Source organism: Salmo trutta, chromosome 25 (assembly GCF_901001165.1).
Source record: "Salmo trutta chromosome 25, fSalTru1.1, whole genome shotgun sequence".
In the NCBI taxonomy this organism is placed as follows: domain Eukaryota; kingdom Metazoa; phylum Chordata; class Actinopteri; order Salmoniformes; family Salmonidae; genus Salmo; species Salmo trutta.
In genome coordinates, this window is record NC_042981.1 from 27,932,662 (window position 1) to 27,952,798 (window position 20,137).

The window sequence follows — 20,137 nt, forward strand, 5'->3', positions numbered from 1 at the left end:
GTGGGGGTCAAACAAGAGCTGCAAAGACTTCAAAGCAAGCAAGTTTGTGTGAGGTGCACATTTGCCCTTCCCATCTAACCCCACTAGATGGCAGTGTATCAATATAATACATTGTGGATGTAGTAGAACAGGGTTCCCCAACTGGCGGCCCGTGGGCCGAATTTGACCCACGGGTGGTTTTATTTGGCCCCCCCAAGTTTTCTGAGCAATAATTTTCAAAAAAGGTTCATTGTTGGTCTTAAAAGTCTGTAAAAACACCGGTTATTAGAGTTATTTAAATCTGTTCCCAAGTATTCCCACGCTTAATAGAGAGACACGTGATCGTATACAAATGGAAACAACGTTTAAAATGATCCTGTTTTTGTCAAATATTATATCTGTTTGGGATTCGTGAGGTCAAATTGCAGTCTACAAATGATTTGTAATTATGTTCCGGCCCCCCGACCATCCGCTCAATAAAAATAATCACCCCACGGCTGAATCTAGTTGATGATACCTGTAGTAGAAGGTATCTGGTTAGCTGTCAATCAATTAAACTATGCTCTGTATGAAGAAGATAAGGATATTCTCAATCTACCATAAGAAACACATTTTCCCTTTAATTTATTGAAACCCTCTCCCTCAGAACAACATTCTCTGGTGTCTGGAACAAACCAAAAGTATTGAAGTTCTTACCTGACATATCACCAGTATCACCTGTAAGGAAAAGAAAAATTAGAAAAAAAATTGGAAAAAAATTGAAAGAAATACTACTTAGATCAATGGCACCACTACAACTCTATGACACTATTTTACACAGTCCAAGTGTTAATAAGATTATTGTCAGCATACTGTATTGTAGTAGTTTTCCTCATTAAGAGCCAATAGGCACATGGGAAATGTACACATGCAGCTTTTGATTCTCTCTTTCCAGACAAATAACAGTTGTTTACAGACCAAGTGTGTTTGATAGGTTTCTGTGGATTGCGAGGCACAGAGCATGCGTTACAATTATTATTTTATTAAACCGTGTGGATATTGCGATTATACAGGTTAGCGGCTTCAGAGCACAGATAAGAGAGGGGAGCACAGTAGTCCCCCAGCAGAACACACAGTTACAACACATAGGGAAAAAAACACGAGGTCAACCTCTCACAAACATACCTACTTGGCCAGTTGCTACCACGTTGGGGAATTTGGGGTGTTGATTGATAGTCAGGCACAGAATGTCATCACTATGTTCTATATAGAAGCTTTGGCAGGCTGCAAGGAAGCGCACACACACACACACACACACACACACACACACACACACACACACACACACACACACACACACACACACACAAAGATATATATGAATTGACATGAAAGAACATGAAAGGACATATTTAGGATCCCAAAGAACAGCATTAAGACTCATTCAACAGTACTGTAAAACTCTGTTCAGATGAACACAAGTCTGCCCATCCCTTGTTTACTCTAACCCCGCCCACCTGTGGTTAGGTTGAGGACGATGCCAACAGAAGCTGTGTGGTAGATGATATCTGCCCCCTCATTCAGGTAGTGGACGTTGTTGCGGCAGTCATTGCCACGGTAACCAAAAACCAGATCCAGCACCAGGTCCTGTGGGAGAGTCATGAAAAGGCCAGGGTCAAAGGTAATCCCCATAGCAACAGAGAGCGAGACAACTTTCTTTTTTGTCAGTGCCAGGAATGGCAGAACAGCAGGAGCATGTACTTCCTCAAGATGAAATTATGATTAAATCAGGGTCCCTGAAGAGGAGGTCTGGAGTGGACAAAGAAGAACACTTGATTCTAAAGGATTGCATTACCAAAACAATGACCAACCCATTTGTTGAATGACAAACGCCAATGTAAAGATCTCATTTGATGAAATAGGTGGGTTGCAATAGCCAACATCCATAAAACATTATTTGGATGTGTGTATTTGTCCTGAGGTAACACCAGTCTCACCTCGATGGGCCTCTTCTTCTTGCCCACGTTGTTGGTCTGCAGCTTCTCAGGCTGTGGCAGCGCCCTGCTTACAGGAGGTCTGACACAGAACAAGAGGAGCTGCTGTGTATGATCCCATCGACCAATCTTTCTCAAGTCAAAGATCCAAAATACAAGTCAAGACATTCATGAAACATGTATTTCCAGAAGACCTTTCTTGAGCTGTAAGTGCTCAACAAGTGAAATTCGGGTCTGAAATATTTAATCAGAACTTAATATGGACCAGAGGAGATGTGTCTTACCTTGACCCTCTTCCATGGCAGCAATAACAAAGGGGAAGGGAACGTTAGAACAGGGGTTTTGACAGCACAGCGTTCACAGCTGCCCCACCGACACAGCAGCGCAACACAACACTGACACTGCAGCCACTGAGGACATAAAATACACCATATTCAGCGCCACGGAGTATCCATAACAACCAGCACCTTCAGGATCTCTATGGCAACCACTAACCAGCACCCACAGATGCTGCATGGGTTGTCTAACCATAGACTGAAGCAGACATGATTTATTATTATAGCCGGAAACCAAAAACATTTCCAAAACCCAAATAAAGACCTTATGTGCAGCTTATTTGGACAACAGGTTCTGTGAAATACCATATATTAACATCCTTATCAATCGATACTTGAGATATCTGAAATTGAGATACTGTATCTCAGGGTTTAAAGTATATTGTGCCTAGCAAGAGGTACGTTTCCCTAAAGTAATGGTGATGTCTTGTGTAAAGTCTCTTACCTGACTACCCCCTGCCTTCAAGTAGAATGAAAGAGGAGAGCAGGACAGACAGAGACAGATGGACAGACATTGAAGAGAGAAGAAGAGAGAGGTGAGGTTATCCTCAAATGAGCAGTATGAATTCACGTAAAGGCAAAAAAAAGAAACGTGATTGAGTAAATTTGAATTTACACAAATTGAGTTGGTGGACCGTTTGGTCTCACTTTGATATATTCACTATGAGTTCCCAATTGGCTGTGCTTTCACTACATCTCGTTTCAGTTTAAACTGATTGGCTCAAAGTATTTTGACTGTTCAAGATTTGTCCATCATGTGTCCAATAAAGAAAGCTCAAAAGAAAAGAGAAAGATTTGATCCCTTGGGTATCTCTCCACAGTCCTGTGGTTTGTTACCTCTCGTCCACAGACGGCTCCTTCAGCTGCAGGTGGGGTTTGACCCCAGTCATGGGTCGCATGTTGGTGGATAAGGCCTTGATGGTGTAGCTGATCTCATTCTCCCTCGTCACATCACTGTCATAACCTGGCCAATGACAGAAAATATCAAGATACTAGATCAGAACACAGCCTTTTTACCATCTACGGGAGGCTACATAGAATGACATATTAGAGGGAGGCTAAATATATCAGTAGATAGTGACTCTGTGATGACTTCAGACTGAAGCCCCAGGTTTAGTTTGGGGTGTATTTCTCACCCCCATCATCCTCGCTCTCGATGTCCGACTCTTCACTGTCACAATGTCTGGCCTCCCGGTGCCCCTCGGCCTCGTGGGTCCAGATCATGAGGCACGTGTCACCCCCACCGACCGTCACCAGGAGACCGTCGTCATGCGTCCACCGCACGTTAGTCACATGGGTGCTATGGGCCACATAGCGCTTGAACTTTGCATACTTTCCCTGTGGGCAGAAGTAGCATTAACTTAAAATAACATTGTTTTAACATTAGCATAGAATTAACATTACATTAGTGTAAATGTTACACTTTAAAATTAAAATAAAAAAGAGTCATTTAGCAGACGCTCTTATCCAGAGCGACCTACAGTTAGTGCATTCATCTTAAAACAGCTAGGTGGGACAACCACATACAAGTATCTCAGTCATAGTAAGTCCATTTTTCTTCAATAAAGTAACTATCCACAAAGTCAGTGCTAGTAGGAAAAAGTCAAGTGCGAGTCTTAGTTCACGAAAGGCAAGGGTGTTTATATTTATGCTTTTTTAGAGGGGTAGGGTGGGGGGGGCTAAGATATTGAAGAGGGTTTACATTCCAGTAAGGGCATAAAATACTATTAACAGTGTCTTACCTTGACAGGATACCTGAACAGCTTGACGTATCCCAGATCATCACCTGTTGCTAGCACCTTTCTGTCATTGCTAAGGCAGGCAGCAGTCACCTCGGTAACCTCACTGACCACAGGCCAGATCCCCTCACAGGACGTCCCGAGCACACAGGTCCATGTGCTCCAGTCTATCTTCTCCACCTGAAGGAGAGGAGGAGGAGGAGAGAGGAGAAGTGGGAGAAGGGAGGAGAGGAGGACACCAGTGGTTCCTATGAGATATGACACAGCACCAGCCTGACAGAATCTATCATCTCTAACCCCCATCCCCCGCTCGCTGTGTCTCACAAGGTGTCTGAATGTCACACAGTATAAGGCCCTAAAAACACTATCCCATTTAAATTGCCAGAATAAGAACGATGCTGGTGAAAATTGGGCCGTGTTAATGCCCTTCCCACGCCGTCCTGTGACATCCCGGGGGGGAAAGTAGGCCAGCCCCGCTATACCCACCACAACGCCATGAGCCATGGCAGCAGTGTCTGTGCTGCACTTACCTCGGTAGCAGGAATGGTCTGCTTTTTCCCCCGTGGAGCTTCGAAAAATAACTGCTCTTTAGCACCAGTGTTTACTTGAAGTAGTTTTCCTGTGAATGAGAGATCACAGTTAAGATTGAATCGGATTACAAATTAAACACTTTTGTGCTTTATAGTAGCATTATCATTCAGTTATATACTTGGAATAACACAAAACAACTATTTATTTACCCAGGGGTTTAAAATGGATTTCAACACATTGTGAATGAGTCAACAGTAAGAATAGCCTGAAATACAATGGCTTTAGTCCAAGTCCACTGTCAGTTGCAAAGGCCACTGCCACAATCAGTGTAGATGTTAAACCAACATGTTTACCTCTCTTGTCCCAGTCCAGATGGGTGACGTAGATGTTAAACCAACATGTTTACCTCTCTTGTCCCAGTCCAGATGGGTGACGTAGATGTTAAACCAACATGTTTACCTCTCTTGTCCCAGTCCAGATGGGTGACGTAGATGTTAAACCAACATGTTTACCTCTCTTGTCCCAGTCCAGATGGGTGACGTAGATGTTAAACCAACATGTTTACCTCTCTTGTCCCAGTCCAGATGGGTGACGTAGATGTTAAACCAACATGTTTACCTCTCTTGTCCCAGTCCAGATGGGTGACGTAGATGTTAAACCAACATGTTTACCTCTCTTGTCCCAGTCCAGATGGGTGACGTAGATGTTACACCAACATGTTTACCTCTCTTGTCCCAGTCCAGATGGGTGACGTAGATGTTACACCAACATATTTACCTCTCTTGTCCCAGTCCAGATGGGTGATGTAGATTAGGGACCCCTTGCACACCCCCACCCTCTTGCTGCTCATCACATTATAGATGTCCACAAAGCTGTCACCCGACGCCACCGCCAGGTACTTCCCTGCACCTGAATAAACACAGCAGCCATGTTTCAAAAGGGTTTCCTCATCTGTTTCACAAGACTGACAGACCTTCTGATCAGCAGCCAAGACATCAACACAAATAAAATAAACTCTGACTCCATATCTACAGTATGTGGTCACAATTCTTTATAACAAAAACAACTATCTTCAAACCCTTTTAAGTTACTATCGGCGATGTGTTGGGAAACTGGATCGAGAGTTTAGTTTCTAGCTCTCACTTTATCCTCCCCCACTATTCTCTTCCCACTCAGACAGACTGTCTCTCCCTGCCTGGCCTTGTTACATACCGTAGTGTATTTGGGTCAAGCCTACAGCAATACTTCTTCTCCTCACAGCAGGGGGGAATATGAATACCTGGCCACATCTCTGCTTATTTTTTTTTTTTTTTTTAAGAAAGTTGACTTTTACACTCTGTCTTTCTTTCCTCAGGGAAGAAGATCTGGATGGGATTTATAGGGAGGAAGAGAGGGAGAGATGGAGGGAGGCGAGCATCTGACCTGGTGAGAAGCGTATGTCTGAGATGATGTCCTTGCGGTGGTGGAAGGACACTAGGTCCTCCAGGGTGTCTGCGTTGACGATGAGGAAGCTGCCATCGTTCAGGCCCACCGCCAGGGCCTTGCCCTCAGGGGAGAAGCAGCAGCAGCGCCCCCCTATGGAGGACGTCAGTTAGTACCAATGCACCTAATAACTGTACGAATGCACCACAGAAAGAAAGGAAGGAGGTGAATGAATGTAGCATAGACTTCTCTATTTTGCGGGTTGAGTGACTCACCTTTCTTGAGCTTGCGTACAGCCAGCATACAGTGGCTGGGGGACAGGTCCCATATGCGCAGGGTTTTGTCATCGCTGACAGTGGCACAGAGAGGGAGATGAGGATGAGTGGCCAGGCCCCACACCTCACCCTCCATGTGACCCTGTGGACCCATCAAATAGACAATACCATTGAATTCAGTGCAGCTCAGTTCAACCTAATCAAGGTCAGAGAGAAAGGAACCACATTTTATAGGGTGAACCATCTTCTGACCCCAACATAAAATATTTGATATACTTAGTTAAATAAATACACGTCTAGCACAGCCTTGTATTTGGAAAGCACACATCCACAGATGTATTGTTAGAATTATTAAGTGCATAATGAAAATCAATGGAGGAGCCGAGGAGCCATAGCTTCTGTTGCTTGGCTTCACCCATAAGAAATTGCTCATTTGCTCTAGAGCATTTAACTAAAGAAATCAATAACATTAGATCTGGGTTTCCTATGGGTCAAAGGAGGCCTGGGGAGATAGTAGAAGCACTTCTCTTTGTAAAATTAAATGTACTAATTAAAAGTCTGCAATGCAAATGTATCAGTCATAAACAGTTGCCTAACCTTTTCTGAAACATTATTCCAGGTAAAGGGAAAGGGAAGTGGGGATACCTAGTCAGTTGTACAACTGAATGCCTTCAACTGTAGTGTGCAGTACTTTTACAATGGTTTCCAAAGTGATGGGACAGTTCCCCTCACTGCCAGTCTGTTAGTACATTTGCAGGCTTTAAACCCAAAAATAATGTGCCCCCAGCTGACCCCTTCATTACTGACATCTCATTGGCTCTCACATAACCAAACTGCTAAAACCTGGCTGACACATCCCTGCTTGCCAGAGTTACAGCTGGAGCATGTCATGTGTGCTGGTCATTGTGGCATTTGTGACAGACAGTTGACTTTATAATTACATTGTATGTAACTCTGTGTAACCGCTCACCTGGACCAGCAAGGTAATAGGTCCACTCTTATCCACCTCCAGAATCTCGCCATTCTTTGTCCCCACCAGTATATAACCATGACCAAGAGATATGGCACGTATGGAAGGGTTGTCCTCCAACAGCAACCCTATAGAGTGAATTATAGGATAAGGTCAAAGACCTTCACTTTAACCAGGGGCAAAGGAAGCAATCTTCATTAAAGCTAAATGGATTGAGTGTTTAAATGGATTTCCACTGAATGATTCCATTGGCGTTGGAGCTATGAACCCAGTATGTAATGTGATTGGCTCCACGGCAGCGGTATGAAAGAAAGGTGAACTTTTTACCTTTGGAGCCTGGAGCGAGGACTGCTCTCTTGATGGCGTACGTCTTGAGGCATCTCTCAAAGGTGTTGTCCCACAGAGCCACTATGCCGTCCTTCCCTCCAGTCACAAATCCCTACAGAGTGGGACATCACGAGAGAACAGGAGATAGATTACAATCTCTCTTCTTTAATCACTCACATAACATCTTTGTATAAAACTGACAACTGAAATAATACAATCCTAGTACTCTCTTCATTGACAATACTACATCATCAGAACTGTAATGGCACAAACAAAGAGAGAAACGAAGATAGCGAGAGAGGAAGAACGATAGAGATAGAAACAGATAGCGGAAGAAAGATAGAGCCGTCTCTATTTGACCCCTTCCCTTCCAGTACCTTCTCCAGGGCGTGCATACTGAAGACTGGGCCATCATGGGCTTTGACTGTCTTCACCAGGAACATGTCTCTCCAGATACAGATGTCTCCTGTGCATGTCCCTGAGAACACCATCTCCTCTGTCCAGCCATACACAGCACACATCATCGTCTCGGTCTTCCCCATGTTGCCCTTACGCCCGATCAGACCACCACCTGAAAGAAAGGTTGTGTCAGTAACTCCCATAACACATCACACCGTTCCTTGAGACACTGCGGAGTCAACTCTCTTGTCTGACTTTGGGGTCTCTTACCTGTTTTATGCCAGAACTTCATATGCTTTATTCCTGCTGTGATGAGCTTGTCAGGACAGTATGGATTCACTTTGATGACGAAAATCTTATCCTTGCTTCCCCTGAAAAATTATTACAAACATTGCATTAATTCCATTCACACAAAAATACTATGGATCTGAAACGGAAGAGGAATACACTTAGAAGACAGTTAGTATACAGTGCATCTGCCCTCCCTAAGGGCTCTTGATCACTTCACATATGAACAATAAGGATCAGTGGCCTTTCCTGTCAGATCCAATGGAGCGTAGTGCACTCTGGGTTGGCTCCCTAATCACTGGCCTTTGAGCTGCTGCATCACTACATGGCACTCATTGAGGCCAGAGCTGTACTGACATCTACTTCATCTCTTGATCCCTTTCAAGCCTTCTCACTCACTTCCATACCTCTCTCTTCCTCCCCCTATCCCTTTTTCCTCCCTCTATCTCTTCCCCTCACCATGCTCCTCTCCCAGCTGAGGACTAGGCAGTGCAGTGCACAAGGCAGGCTCTGTCAGGCCCCATTTCCCTCTGTCCGCCTCACTGCACTGCCCACCAGGGCCTGCAAAGTAGATTAGTGCAGCTCCAAGCTGTCTCTGAGCTACAACGGGAGCACAGTACACAACAGCTACGGCACGCAGACAGGAAGAGGAGCAGTCCTCCACTGCTCTAACAAGCCTGATGGAATTCCAATAGATTATATTATCGCTATGAATATCAAGTGCAAAGTCATAGAGGAACAAGACCAGCAAAGACTGGGAGAAATGGGGGTGTCCACATAAATGCTAGATGACTATTATGAAGTCCTGGATATTGGATATTTGCTCGTTTGAATTGCCATTTCGATTTTACATAATTGTCTATTTCTAAACGGGCACTTTCAATTTGAGATTAGTGCCCACAGTGAATACAGTCTGAACCCAGGTTAAGATGGATCCAGGTTAAGATGGATCCAGGTTAAGATGGATCCAGGTTAAGATGGATGGGCCAGAGATCTGCACCAGACATACACTTTAATCATTCAGCTGTGAGTTGGCAGGGCCAAGTGTTCTCTATTCAGAAAGGAACAGCTTTAAGAGTCTGCAGGGTAGTTCCCCTCCCTCCTCTCTTTATCAATCAACCAGTGAACCCTCCTATATAAATGTCCACATTTAAAGTGGAGGTGTACAAGTTGTCTAGAGAATTAAAGGGAAGGTTTAAATCGAGAGCATTGATGTACTTGTTGTTATTCTCTCAGCTCTGGAGCCTGTACTGTACAATGGCCAGGGGATGGCTGAGATGCTCGACATTGCATGACTGGACATGTATCTGTGAATCAGTGGGGCTGGATGACTAATTTATCCTGCAGGGACTACTGACCGGGTTATAGCCTGTGGACAAAGATCTCACATTTCCATGAATACAACCAAACTGAATCTGCACCAAAACCAGTATTATGAGATCAACATGTATAACACGAGCTAACTCCCAGAGAAAACAGAAAACATTCTCTGTTCTTGTTTTTCATCAGTAAGAGTGCAGTGTTCCTAAAGCATGTCAACCCCTAGGACTTATCTTGACCTTTGACCTCTCTAGTCTCTGCCTATCAAGGAGGCGGCTGCTGAGATCTGACTGGCTCATCTGAGATGCCATAACAGTTACTGTACTGTTACCAACCTGATGGCTGAGAGCTTCTCCCCCTTCCTCCAGTCCCAAAGGACAATGGTGTGATTGTCATCCAGCCCCACCGAGGCCAACCGCTTGCCATCCGCTGAGTAAGAACAACAAAACACAACTTCCTTCAATACAAAGTTCACAGGGAGGCTTCATATTTACTCTTGTTTTGTGAGGAACAGTAAACTAGCCTGCTCCCTGGTATGATCCATGGCATGTAATGGCAGCTATGCCTCTGTCTGTGGCAAATTAGTGGGAGAGAGATGAGCGCCTTTTTCTTGATGTGCCAGCCTGCCACAGTACACTATCTCTGTAACATGTTTGTTCAGAGCGATGCTCTTAAATTGACACAGATTTTAACTCGCCCCTCCTGTGTGAAGGAAGAGTTATTTTTCGTCATGGCTGACTGAGAATGTCAGGTTAGATTAAAGCAAAAATTGGTCGTTGTTGTGTTCAATGTGTTACATTATCTGGAGAGTGTATGGAAAGCAGCTGTAAACAACTCTGGGGTATTACCTGAGAAGTCCAAGGCACACACTCCTAGTTGGTGGAATCCTTTCAACACAGACATGGGTTTCATAATCTCTGTATCCCATATGTGGATGGAAGAGTCTCGCCCTACCTGGACAGACAGAATAAACAATTAGCTTCCACATAATGCTTCCACTCATCCACAGCAACTTCCACACCGATTCATGGCAATTCAATAGTTTTAGCACAGTCTTGGCAGTAGGAAATCATCTTTGGTTACTTTGCGCCATAAGCATATGAGCCTCCAGCTCCCAAAGGCATCCTCAGAGGTCAGCCTCTCTGCCCTTAGGCCTGTCTCTGAATAGTTCATTGTTAGCAGTGCTACCTACCTGGCCTGTTGCTACATAGTCCTTGAGGGGGTGTATGGCCAGGCACAGGATGTCATCGTCATGGCCCATGTAGAAGCGCTGGGTGTTCTGCTGCCGGTTGTACACCACCCCCACGGCCGCCACGTGGTACACTATCTCCCCTGTCTGGGTGTAGAACAGGTTGCTCCTGCAGTCGTAGCCTCTGTAGCTGGAGCACAACAACACAGGGAACAATTATTCAGATCAATAATAACGAATGGTTAATATCGGTCACAATCTAGCTCTTGTTTGTGTGATGTTTGATGGTATGTGGTGCCGCCGTGGATGGCGGTATGAGGTGTCCTAACCCGTGGATGAAGTGTAGCTTCAACCCGCTCCCTGGCGCTCTCTCCCTCTTCTTCATGGCCACCGCACGGTGCTTCTCCTTGGACTGCTCTTTGAGCTGAGGTAGATCTTCTTTGTAAACCTGGACATGGAAATGCAAGGTGAGGAATCTGTTAAGGTTTTTACTCAATGTAATATCAATTGTTTTTCATATGCAACGTTCATAAATGTGTCATTTTCAAAGGCAAAGTCATCTGAGAGGAGAGCAGGTGTTGTGTCGCTAACCTGCCGCCGATATGTGAGGTGTGTCTCCTGCTCGATCTCTGAGTCCATCTCAGGCACGTCCGACTGGTCTGAGTCCGACTCCTCACTGTTGGAGTCGCCCAACGTCTCTGCGGGAGAGGAGAAGACGACTACATCATATCTATTCTACCACCCAACGTCTCTGTGGGAGAGGAGAAGATGACTACATCATATCTATTCTACCACCCAACGTCTCTGTGGGAGAGGAGAAGACGACTACATCATATCTATTCTACCACCCAACGTCTCTGTGGGAGAGGAGAAGACGACTACATCATATCTATTCTACCACCCAACGTCTCTGTGGGAGAGGAGAAGACGACTACATCATATCTATTCTACCACCCAACGTCTCTGCGGGAGAGGAGAAGACGACTACATCATATCTATTCTACCACCCAACGTCTCTGCGGGAGAGGAGAAGACGACTACATCATATCTATTCTACCACCCAACGTCTCTGCGGGAGAGGAGAAGACGACTACATCATATCTATTCTACCACCCAACGTCTCTGCGGGAGAGGAGAAGACGACTACATCATATCTATTCTACCACCCAACGTCTCTGCGGGAGAGAAGACGACTACATCATATCTATTCTACCACCCAGCTGCTCCCACATCAGTCTGTTGAATAGGGTTAAACACACTAATCCAGAACTAGCAGACAACCAGTATTGAGTACCATTTTAGCCAACACCAAAGTGGATCACAGAACAATAGTTTGCTGGGTGAAGATGACATCTCATATTCATCAAGCAAGCCTTTTAAAAGTCTTAAGTGGTGGACTGCTTGTCCTGTTCCACAACCCTATTACGCAGACTGAGACATAAAAATGCTGACGCAGAGAAACTCGGTTGGCCGTGCCAAGACCAGGCAGTGAGTAGCCCTGGCACTGCTAGGCCGGTACTCGCTGGTCCATTAGGAAAATTAAATGGAACGGCAGTTAGTATGTGGCTTCATTTCACAAAGCGCAGCGCAGCTCTGTCTGAGACCATTTAGGTGAGAAACATTACTTACAAATGAGGACAAGGTTGTAGGAGCTGTACACAAACACAAAAGTGCTCTTCTATGAGCTGATGTAGAAAGCTTTTAGCTGGAATAAGGAACATCATTCAAGGGGAAGGGTCACAGACTTCTCTGCACTTCAGAGTCATATTCACATTGAGCAGGGGTGATGTTATAGAATAGAATGGGGGCAGTAATAGAAACGGGACAGCGATGTACCTTGAGGTGCTATGTGAAGAGCTTCTTTCGACTTTCTGTCTGTGACAAACTTCCACTGGAAAACTGAGTGGTCAGCACCACCAATGGTTATCACCCACTGGTAGTCATGTGACCACCTGGCATTGGTTATATGGGCTGAGTGACCTAAATACTTTTTAAACTTTGCACCTGGGATAGAGAGAAGAGTAGTTCTAGGTTAATTTGTGAATGCATGAACTGACAACATCACATCAATGAATAGAGAAACCACTGGAAATCCTTACCTTTTCTTACACACGGGTACCGTAAAAGCTTCACTAATCCATAATCATCTGCAGTTACTAAAACTTGATTATTAAAGTTGGCGTCAACAGAGTTGATGTCATTGATCTCTGAGTATTTGGGCCATATTCCGTTGACCTCGGGGCCCAACACACACGTCCACGAGGACCACTGCACCAGCTTCAGTTCTTCCCTGTTGGTGACCTCTTTACCGCCTGAGTAGAAAGACAGTAAGAACTCCATCACGTGCAACTAAAGCGTCAAATGAGCAGCACATTAGTCATCATGACAAGGCACAATTATCGTATACCGTCAATGACCAAACTAAAAAGAATAAACATCATCATCCTCTTAATACATTCATATTAGAAGGGGGAGGGGATTCAAATTTACTTTCAAGTAGATATACAGTAGTTTACACAATAGCAGCTTAACGTTTTTACATGAAGTTGGTAAAGTCGTTAATCATTTTACACCAGGACGGCACAGTCAAGAGGAGAAGCTACATTTCCAAAAGTTCCAAGCAGTCAAAACCATTTGTTTTTGAGCCAGGGGCGTCACCAAGGGTGTGTTATAGCCCTAGCCCTACAACAAGGCATACATGACAAATATAGCTGTAAAATATCATTAATAACAGTGTAGAAATGACACAAGAGAAATTCTGTCTTAGCCGGTGCACTTTCCTTCCCATAGAGAATAAGGCTCTTCACAGTGTCATTCATCTACAGGCCGAGACGTCTAATCGTCAGACTTACTTGGCATCCTGTAGAAGAGCCTCTTTCCGTTGCCGTCGTTGGTCTGCAGATACTTGCTGTCTGTGGACCAGTCCATGTGTGTGATGAAGCTAGTGGAGCCAATGCACTCTCCCACCTTCTTGTACCTCTGCACCACACTGTAGATGTCCACAGAGTTATCATTGGAGCCCACGGCCAGGTGAGCTCCGTCAGGAGAGTACTTCAGCTCATGGATGGCCTCCTTCCTGTCCTTGATGTGGACCACCTCTGTCATGTCTCTGTGGAGAGGAAGGACGTTACTGGAAAGGTCATTCACTATATTCTTTAAATAAGAAACAACCATTCTCTAATCAAATTGAGTATCCAAGCATCCACTAACCTGTCATATTATTCATGAGTAATGAAATTGCAAAAAAAGGAAGTTAACATGAAGTTCATACCAAGCTAATCAGAAAGAATCAGATGTGCCCTTTGACCTCTGCCCTGTACTCACCTGACCCGTAGGACGGTGAAGGAGCCGTCCTTCATGCCCAGCGCCAGGTGAATGCCGTCCGTGCTCACAGCTGCACAGCGGATAGGTTCCTCCATATTACAGCGAGCTATCAGCGCATGATCTATAAGGCTCCATATTCTACAGAAACAGAGGGAGAGACAGAGAAACTAACTAACTATAACATTTTCCGCCAAGATAGAACTGCCAAAGGGGGCGGTGTTGCAATCTACTGCAGAGATAGCCTGCAGAGTTCTGTTTTACTATCCAGGTCTGTACCAAAACAATTCGAGCTTCTACTTCTAAAAATTCACCTTTCCAGAAACAAGTCTCTCACCGTTACCGCTTGCTATAGACCTCCCTCTGCCCCAGCTGTGCCCTCGATACCATATGTGAATTGATTGCCCCCCATCTATCTTCTGAGCTCGTGCTGCTAGGTGACCTAAACTGGTACATGCTTAACACCCTGGCCATCCTACAATTAAAGCTTGATGCCCTCAATCTCACACAAATTATCAATGAACCTACCAGGTACAACCCCAAATCCGTAAACACGGGCACCCTCAAAGATATCATCCTAACTAACTCGCCTTCCAAATACACCTCTGCTGTTTTCAATCAAGATCTCAGCAATCACTGCCTCATTGCCTGCATCCGTAATGGGTCTGCGGTCAAACGACCACCCCTCATCACTGTCAAATGCTCCCTAAAACATTTCAGCGAGCAGGCCTTTCCAATCAACCTGGCCCGGGTATCCTGGAAGGATATTGACCTCATCCCGTCAGTAGAGGATGCCTGGTTATTCTTTAAAAGTGCCTTCCTCACCATCTTAAATAAGCATGCTCCATTCAAAAAACATAGAACTAGGAATAGATATATCCCTTGGTTCACTCCAGACCTGTCTGCCATTGACCAGCACAAAAACATCCTGTGGCGTTCTGCATTAGCATCGAATAGCCCCCGTGATATGCAACTTTTCAGGGAAGTTAGGAACCAATATACACAGGCAGTTAGGAAAGCTAAGGCTAGCTTTTTCAAACAGAAATTTGCATCCTGTAGTACAAACTCAAAAAAGTTCTGGGACACTGTAAAGTCCATGGAGAATAAGCCCCAGCGGCCCACTGGACTGAGGCTAGGAAACACTGTCACTACCGATAAATCCACAATAATTGAGAATTTCAATAAGCATTTTTCTACGGCTGGCCATACTTTCCACCTGGCTACCCCTACCCCGGTCAACAGCCCTGTGCTCCCCACAGCAACTCGCCCAAACCTCCCCCACTTCTCCTTCACCCAAATCCAGATAGCTGATGTTCTGAAAAAGCTGCAAAATATGGACCCCTACAAATCAGCCGGACTAGACAATCTGGACCCTCTCTTTCTAAAATTATCTGCCGAAATTATTGCAACCCCTATTACTAGCCTGTTCAACCTCTCTTTCGTATCGTCTGAGATTCCCATAGATTGGAAAGCTGCCGTGGTCATCCCCCACTTCAAAAGGGGGAGACACTCTAGACCCAAACTGTTACAGACCTATATCTATTCTACCCTGCCTTTCTAAGGTCTTCGAAAGCCAAGTTAACAAACAGATAACCGACGATTTCGAATCTCACCGTACCTTCTCCGCTATGCAATCTGGTTTCAGAGCTGGTCATGGGTCCTAAACGATATCATAACCACCATCGATAAGAGACAATACTGTGCAGCCGTATTCATCGACCTGGCTAAGGCTTTCGACTCTGCCAATCACAGCATTCTTATTGGCAGACTCAACAGCCTTGGTTTCTCAAATGACTGCCTCGCCTAGTTCACCAACTACTTCTCCGATAGAGTTCAGTATGCCAAATCCGAGGGCCTGTTGTCCGGACCTCTGGCAGTCTCTATGGGGGTGCCACAGGGTTCAATTCTCGGGCTGACTCTCTTCTCTGTATACATCAATGATGTCGCTCTTGCTGCTGGTGATTCTTTGATCCACCTCCACGCAGATGACACCATTCTGTATACATCTGGCCCTTCGTTGGACACTGTGTTAACTAACCTCCAGATGAGCTTCAATGCCATACAACTCTCCTTCCGTGGCCTCCAACTGCTCTTAAATGCAACTAAAACTAAATGCATGGCTCTTCAACCGATCACTGCCTGCACCTGCCCACCCGTCCAGCGTCACTACTCTGGACGGTTCTGACTTAGAATATGTGGACAACTACAAATACCTAGGTGTCTGGTTAGACTGTAAACTCTCCTTCCAGACTCACATTAAACATCTCCAATCCAAAATTAAATCTAGAATCGGCTTCCTATTTCGCAACAAAGCATCCTTCACTCATGCTGCCAAACATACCCTCGTAAAACTGACCACCCTACCGATCCTCGACTTCGGCAATGTCATTTACAAAATAGCCTCCAACACTCTACTCAACAAATTGGATGCAATCTATCACAGTGCCATCCGTTTTGTCACCAAAGCCCCATATACTACCCACCACTGCGACCTGTATGCTCTCGTTGGCTGGCCCTCGCTTCATACTCGTCGCCAAACCCACTGGCTCCAGGTCATCTACAAGTCTCTGCTAGGTAAAGCCCCGCCTTATCTCAGCTCACTGGTCACCATAGTAGCACCCACCCGTAGCACGTGCTCCAGCAGGTATATCTCACTGGTCACCCCCAAAGCCAATTCTTCCTTTGGCCGCCTCTCCTTCCAGTTCTCTGCTGCCAATGACAGGAATGAACTGCTTAAATCTCTGAAGCTGGAGACTCATATCTCCCTCACTAACTTTAAGCACCAGCTGTCAGAGCAGCTCACAGATCACTGCACCTGTACATAGCTCATCTGTAAATAGCCCATCCAATCTACCTCATCCCCATACTGTATTTATTTATTTATCTTGCTCCTTTGCACCCCAGTATCTCAACTTGCACATTCATATTCTGCACATCTACCATTCCAGTGTTTAATTGCTATAGTGTAATTACTTTGCCACGATGGCCTATTCATTGTCTTACCTCTCTTATCCTACCTCATTTGGCTAAGATAAAGCAAAGCAGTTCGACACGTACAACAACACAGAGTTACACATGGAATAAACAAACATACAATCAATAATACAGTAGAAAAATCTATATACAGCATGTGCTGTATATAGATTTTTCTACTGTATTATTGATTGTATGTTTGTTTATTCCATGTGTAACTCTGTGTTGTTGTATGTGTCGAACTGCTTTGCTTTATCTTAGCCAGGTCGCAGTTGGAAATGAGAACTTGTTCTCAACTAGCCTACCTGGTTAAATAAAGATGAAATAGGGAGAGACTGAGGGAGAGACAGAGGGAGAGGGAGAAACAGAGGGAGAGACAGAAACAGAGGGAGAGGGAGAGACCGAGGGAGAGACAGAGACAGACAGAGGGAGAGACAGACAGAGGGAGAGACAGACAGAGGGAGAGACAGACAGAGGGAGAGACAGAGGGAGAGACAGAGGGAGAGACAGAGGGAGAGACAGAGGGAGAGACAGAGGGAGAGACAGAGGGAGAGACAGAGGGAGAGACAGAGGGAGAGGCAGAGGGAGAGACAGAGGGAGAGACAGAGGGAGAGACAGAGGGAGAGACAGAGGGAGAGACAGAGACAGACAGAGGGAGAGACAGAGGGAGAGACAGAGACAGACAGAGGGAGAGACAGACAGAGGAGAGACAGAGGGAGAGACAGAGGGAGAGACAGAGGGAGAGACAGAGGGAGAGACAGAAACAGAGGGAGAGAGAGACCGAGGGAGAGAGAGACCGAGGGAGAGAGAGACCGAGGGAGAAAGAGACCGAGGGAGAGGGAGAAAGAGGGAGAAACAGAGGGAGAGACAGAGACAGAGGGAGAGACAGAGACAGAGGGAGAGACCAAGGGAGAGACCGACGGAGAGACAGAGGAGAGACAGAGGGAAAGACAAAGACCGAGGAGAGACAGAGGGAAAGACAAAGACCGAGGGAGAGACAGAGGGAGAGACAGAGGGAGAGACAGAGGGAGAGACAGAGGGAGAGACAGAGGGAGAGACAGAGGGAGAGACAGAGGAGAGAAAGAGGCAGAGAGACAGGGGGAGAGAGAGGGGGAGAGACAGAGGGAGAGACAGGGGGAGAGGGAGAGACAGAGAGAGAGGGAGAGGGAGAGACAGAGGGAGAGACAGAGACAGAGAGAGAGACAGAGAGAGAGAGACAGAGGAAGAGACAGAGACAGAGGAAGAGAATGAACCATATAAGTACCTGAATATGTGTACCTGTATATGTGTACCTGTATGTGTGTACCTGTATATGTGTACCTGTATGTGTACCTGTATATGTGTACCTGTATATGTGTACCTGAATATGTGTACCTGTATATGTGTACCTGTATATGTGTACCTGTATATGTACCTGCATGTGTACATTGCTTTGGATGCACCAGATCATTGAGGGTAACTGCATTTGTGGGAGGGATACTGTAGTTATAATGAGCATAAACTAATCCTAGGGTTTGCCAGTGGTTGTGCTTGGTCACCCACCTGACTGAACGGTCATCGCTGCCGGTCATGGCCAGGGGCTTGGTGGGGTGCACTGCCAGCGCCCACAGCTCACCCTCACAGTGACCCTGCATGATGAGGAAGGGCTTGGTGCGATCATGGACCACCACCTCAAAGATCTCACTGTCCTGGGTGCCCACCAAGATGTGATCTCCCCGCCAACACACGCTGCGCACTGACAACCCTGCCAACACACACATGCATGCACAAACAGTTCATAAATAAAAACATTCAGACACACACCTACACACAGAGTGGCTGTTAGAAACAGAACAAGACAGAAGGAATACAAGAGGACTACACAGTCTATTAGTTGTTATGGAGACAGTGTAGTTGGCTGTCTCTGGGGTAAGAAGGAATTGAGGTAGCTATATACAGTATATTCATACATTGTATACATATTCATATACTGTACATACATAAATATGTATACAAATAATACAATAACACTTTGGGCTGAATAACCAACAAGGGGAATGGAACAATACAATACAGGGACGTCTATTCACATAAGGACAGAGGTAGTACTCCGATTGTCCAGTGTCCTGCTCACTGTTACCCACCTCCGCTATTTTCACCTCTAGCTACTGTTAGGCCCAAGACCACAAACCAAAACGAAAGAAAGAAGAAAGGAAACAACTATTAGTTCCTAGAATACATCCTCTAGATGTAATAGAAAAGGCTCTAGCGGTATACAAAAGGCCTGTACTATCAAACAGCATGAAGAACACACTGGTTCATTTAACGACTGCCCATTGGCCTCCTGTGGACTGACTGTGTGGGGGTAGAGAAGAGGAGAGTAGATGAGGGAGTTGCATGTCACCTTTATATCCCTGGTCTGTTTCCCTGAGATCGATGACAGTAATTGGTTTGAAGTTGAGGTCCCATAGCCGGACGCAGCCGTCCCGGCCCCCCGTGGCAAAGCCCTCCTCACAGGCATTCATGCTGAAAATCCCGGACTGGAAGAAAAGACAGTCGGTCAGTGGGGCGGTACAGCAGCTACCAACAGCCCTGCTGCAGCAGACACATGTCTAACAAGGCTTTCACAATTACAAACTATCTGCTGCGTGAAGAGATGACACAACGCTGCGTTACATAAAGCGCTTCAACCATTGTTTTTCTCCTCATTTATTGGCAGGCTCCGGGGACCACCTGCTGTGCAACACAGTGACTGAAGTAGACTGTTTGGAGTGTAGAGGACAGACGTGGACCAGCGTAGAGTGCCCTCCCCCACCCCTCCAGCCCTGCATCCAGCTGTTGAACTCACAGATATCATTTCATCCCGAGAAGTAAACGGCTGATTCTTTTCACTGAGGAAAATAAAAGAGAGCCAAAGAGGCTTCATGACATGGTGTCACCCTGCTAAATCGGTCCTCTTGTATGCTGGCATCAGACTAAATAAACCAAGCTCTACGGACGGAGGAGTTGATCAGTCGCAGGTGGCTGAGTTGGACATGGATGATGACGTGCTTTATCATCCACTGGCCAGCCAGGCAGGCAGCCAGGCAGCCAGGCAGGCAGGCAGGCAGGCAGGCA

At 45.7% G+C, this 20,137-nt stretch overlaps 1 protein-coding gene across 3 annotated transcripts in view; it reads right to left on the reverse strand.

Annotated features, from left to right (window-relative positions):
• The window catches only part of LOC115162319 (echinoderm microtubule-associated protein-like 5), a 55,782-nt gene that overhangs the window by 5,341 nt on the left and 30,304 nt on the right, over positions 1-20,137 (reverse strand). For all 3 annotated transcript variants that reach the window (XM_029713504.1, XM_029713506.1, XM_029713505.1), the window contains 28 exons: positions 19,425-19,560; positions 18,584-18,785; positions 14,072-14,209; positions 13,600-13,856; positions 12,847-13,059; positions 12,584-12,751; positions 11,339-11,445; positions 11,077-11,195; positions 10,751-10,937; positions 10,407-10,512; positions 9,894-9,987; positions 8,221-8,321; positions 7,929-8,122; positions 7,552-7,663; positions 7,225-7,352; positions 6,255-6,396; positions 5,980-6,132; positions 5,335-5,466; positions 4,557-4,645; positions 4,030-4,206; positions 3,424-3,625; positions 3,125-3,251; positions 2,733-2,747; positions 2,237-2,245; positions 1,956-2,034; positions 1,476-1,605; positions 1,144-1,242; positions 676-696 (listed from right to left, as the gene is read on the reverse strand). In XM_029713504.1, the coding sequence (XP_029569364.1) occupies positions 676-696; positions 1,144-1,242; positions 1,476-1,605; positions 1,956-2,034; positions 2,237-2,245; positions 2,733-2,747; positions 3,125-3,251; positions 3,424-3,625; positions 4,030-4,206; positions 4,557-4,645; positions 5,335-5,466; positions 5,980-6,132; positions 6,255-6,396; positions 7,225-7,352; positions 7,552-7,663; positions 7,929-8,122; positions 8,221-8,321; positions 9,894-9,987; positions 10,407-10,512; positions 10,751-10,937; positions 11,077-11,195; positions 11,339-11,445; positions 12,584-12,751; positions 12,847-13,059; positions 13,600-13,856; positions 14,072-14,209; positions 18,584-18,785; positions 19,425-19,560 (3,637 nt within the window). The remainder of the gene's footprint in view (positions 1-675; positions 697-1,143; positions 1,243-1,475; positions 1,606-1,955; positions 2,035-2,236; positions 2,246-2,732; positions 2,748-3,124; positions 3,252-3,423; positions 3,626-4,029; positions 4,207-4,556; positions 4,646-5,334; positions 5,467-5,979; positions 6,133-6,254; positions 6,397-7,224; positions 7,353-7,551; positions 7,664-7,928; positions 8,123-8,220; positions 8,322-9,893; positions 9,988-10,406; positions 10,513-10,750; positions 10,938-11,076; positions 11,196-11,338; positions 11,446-12,583; positions 12,752-12,846; positions 13,060-13,599; positions 13,857-14,071; positions 14,210-18,583; positions 18,786-19,424; positions 19,561-20,137) is intronic.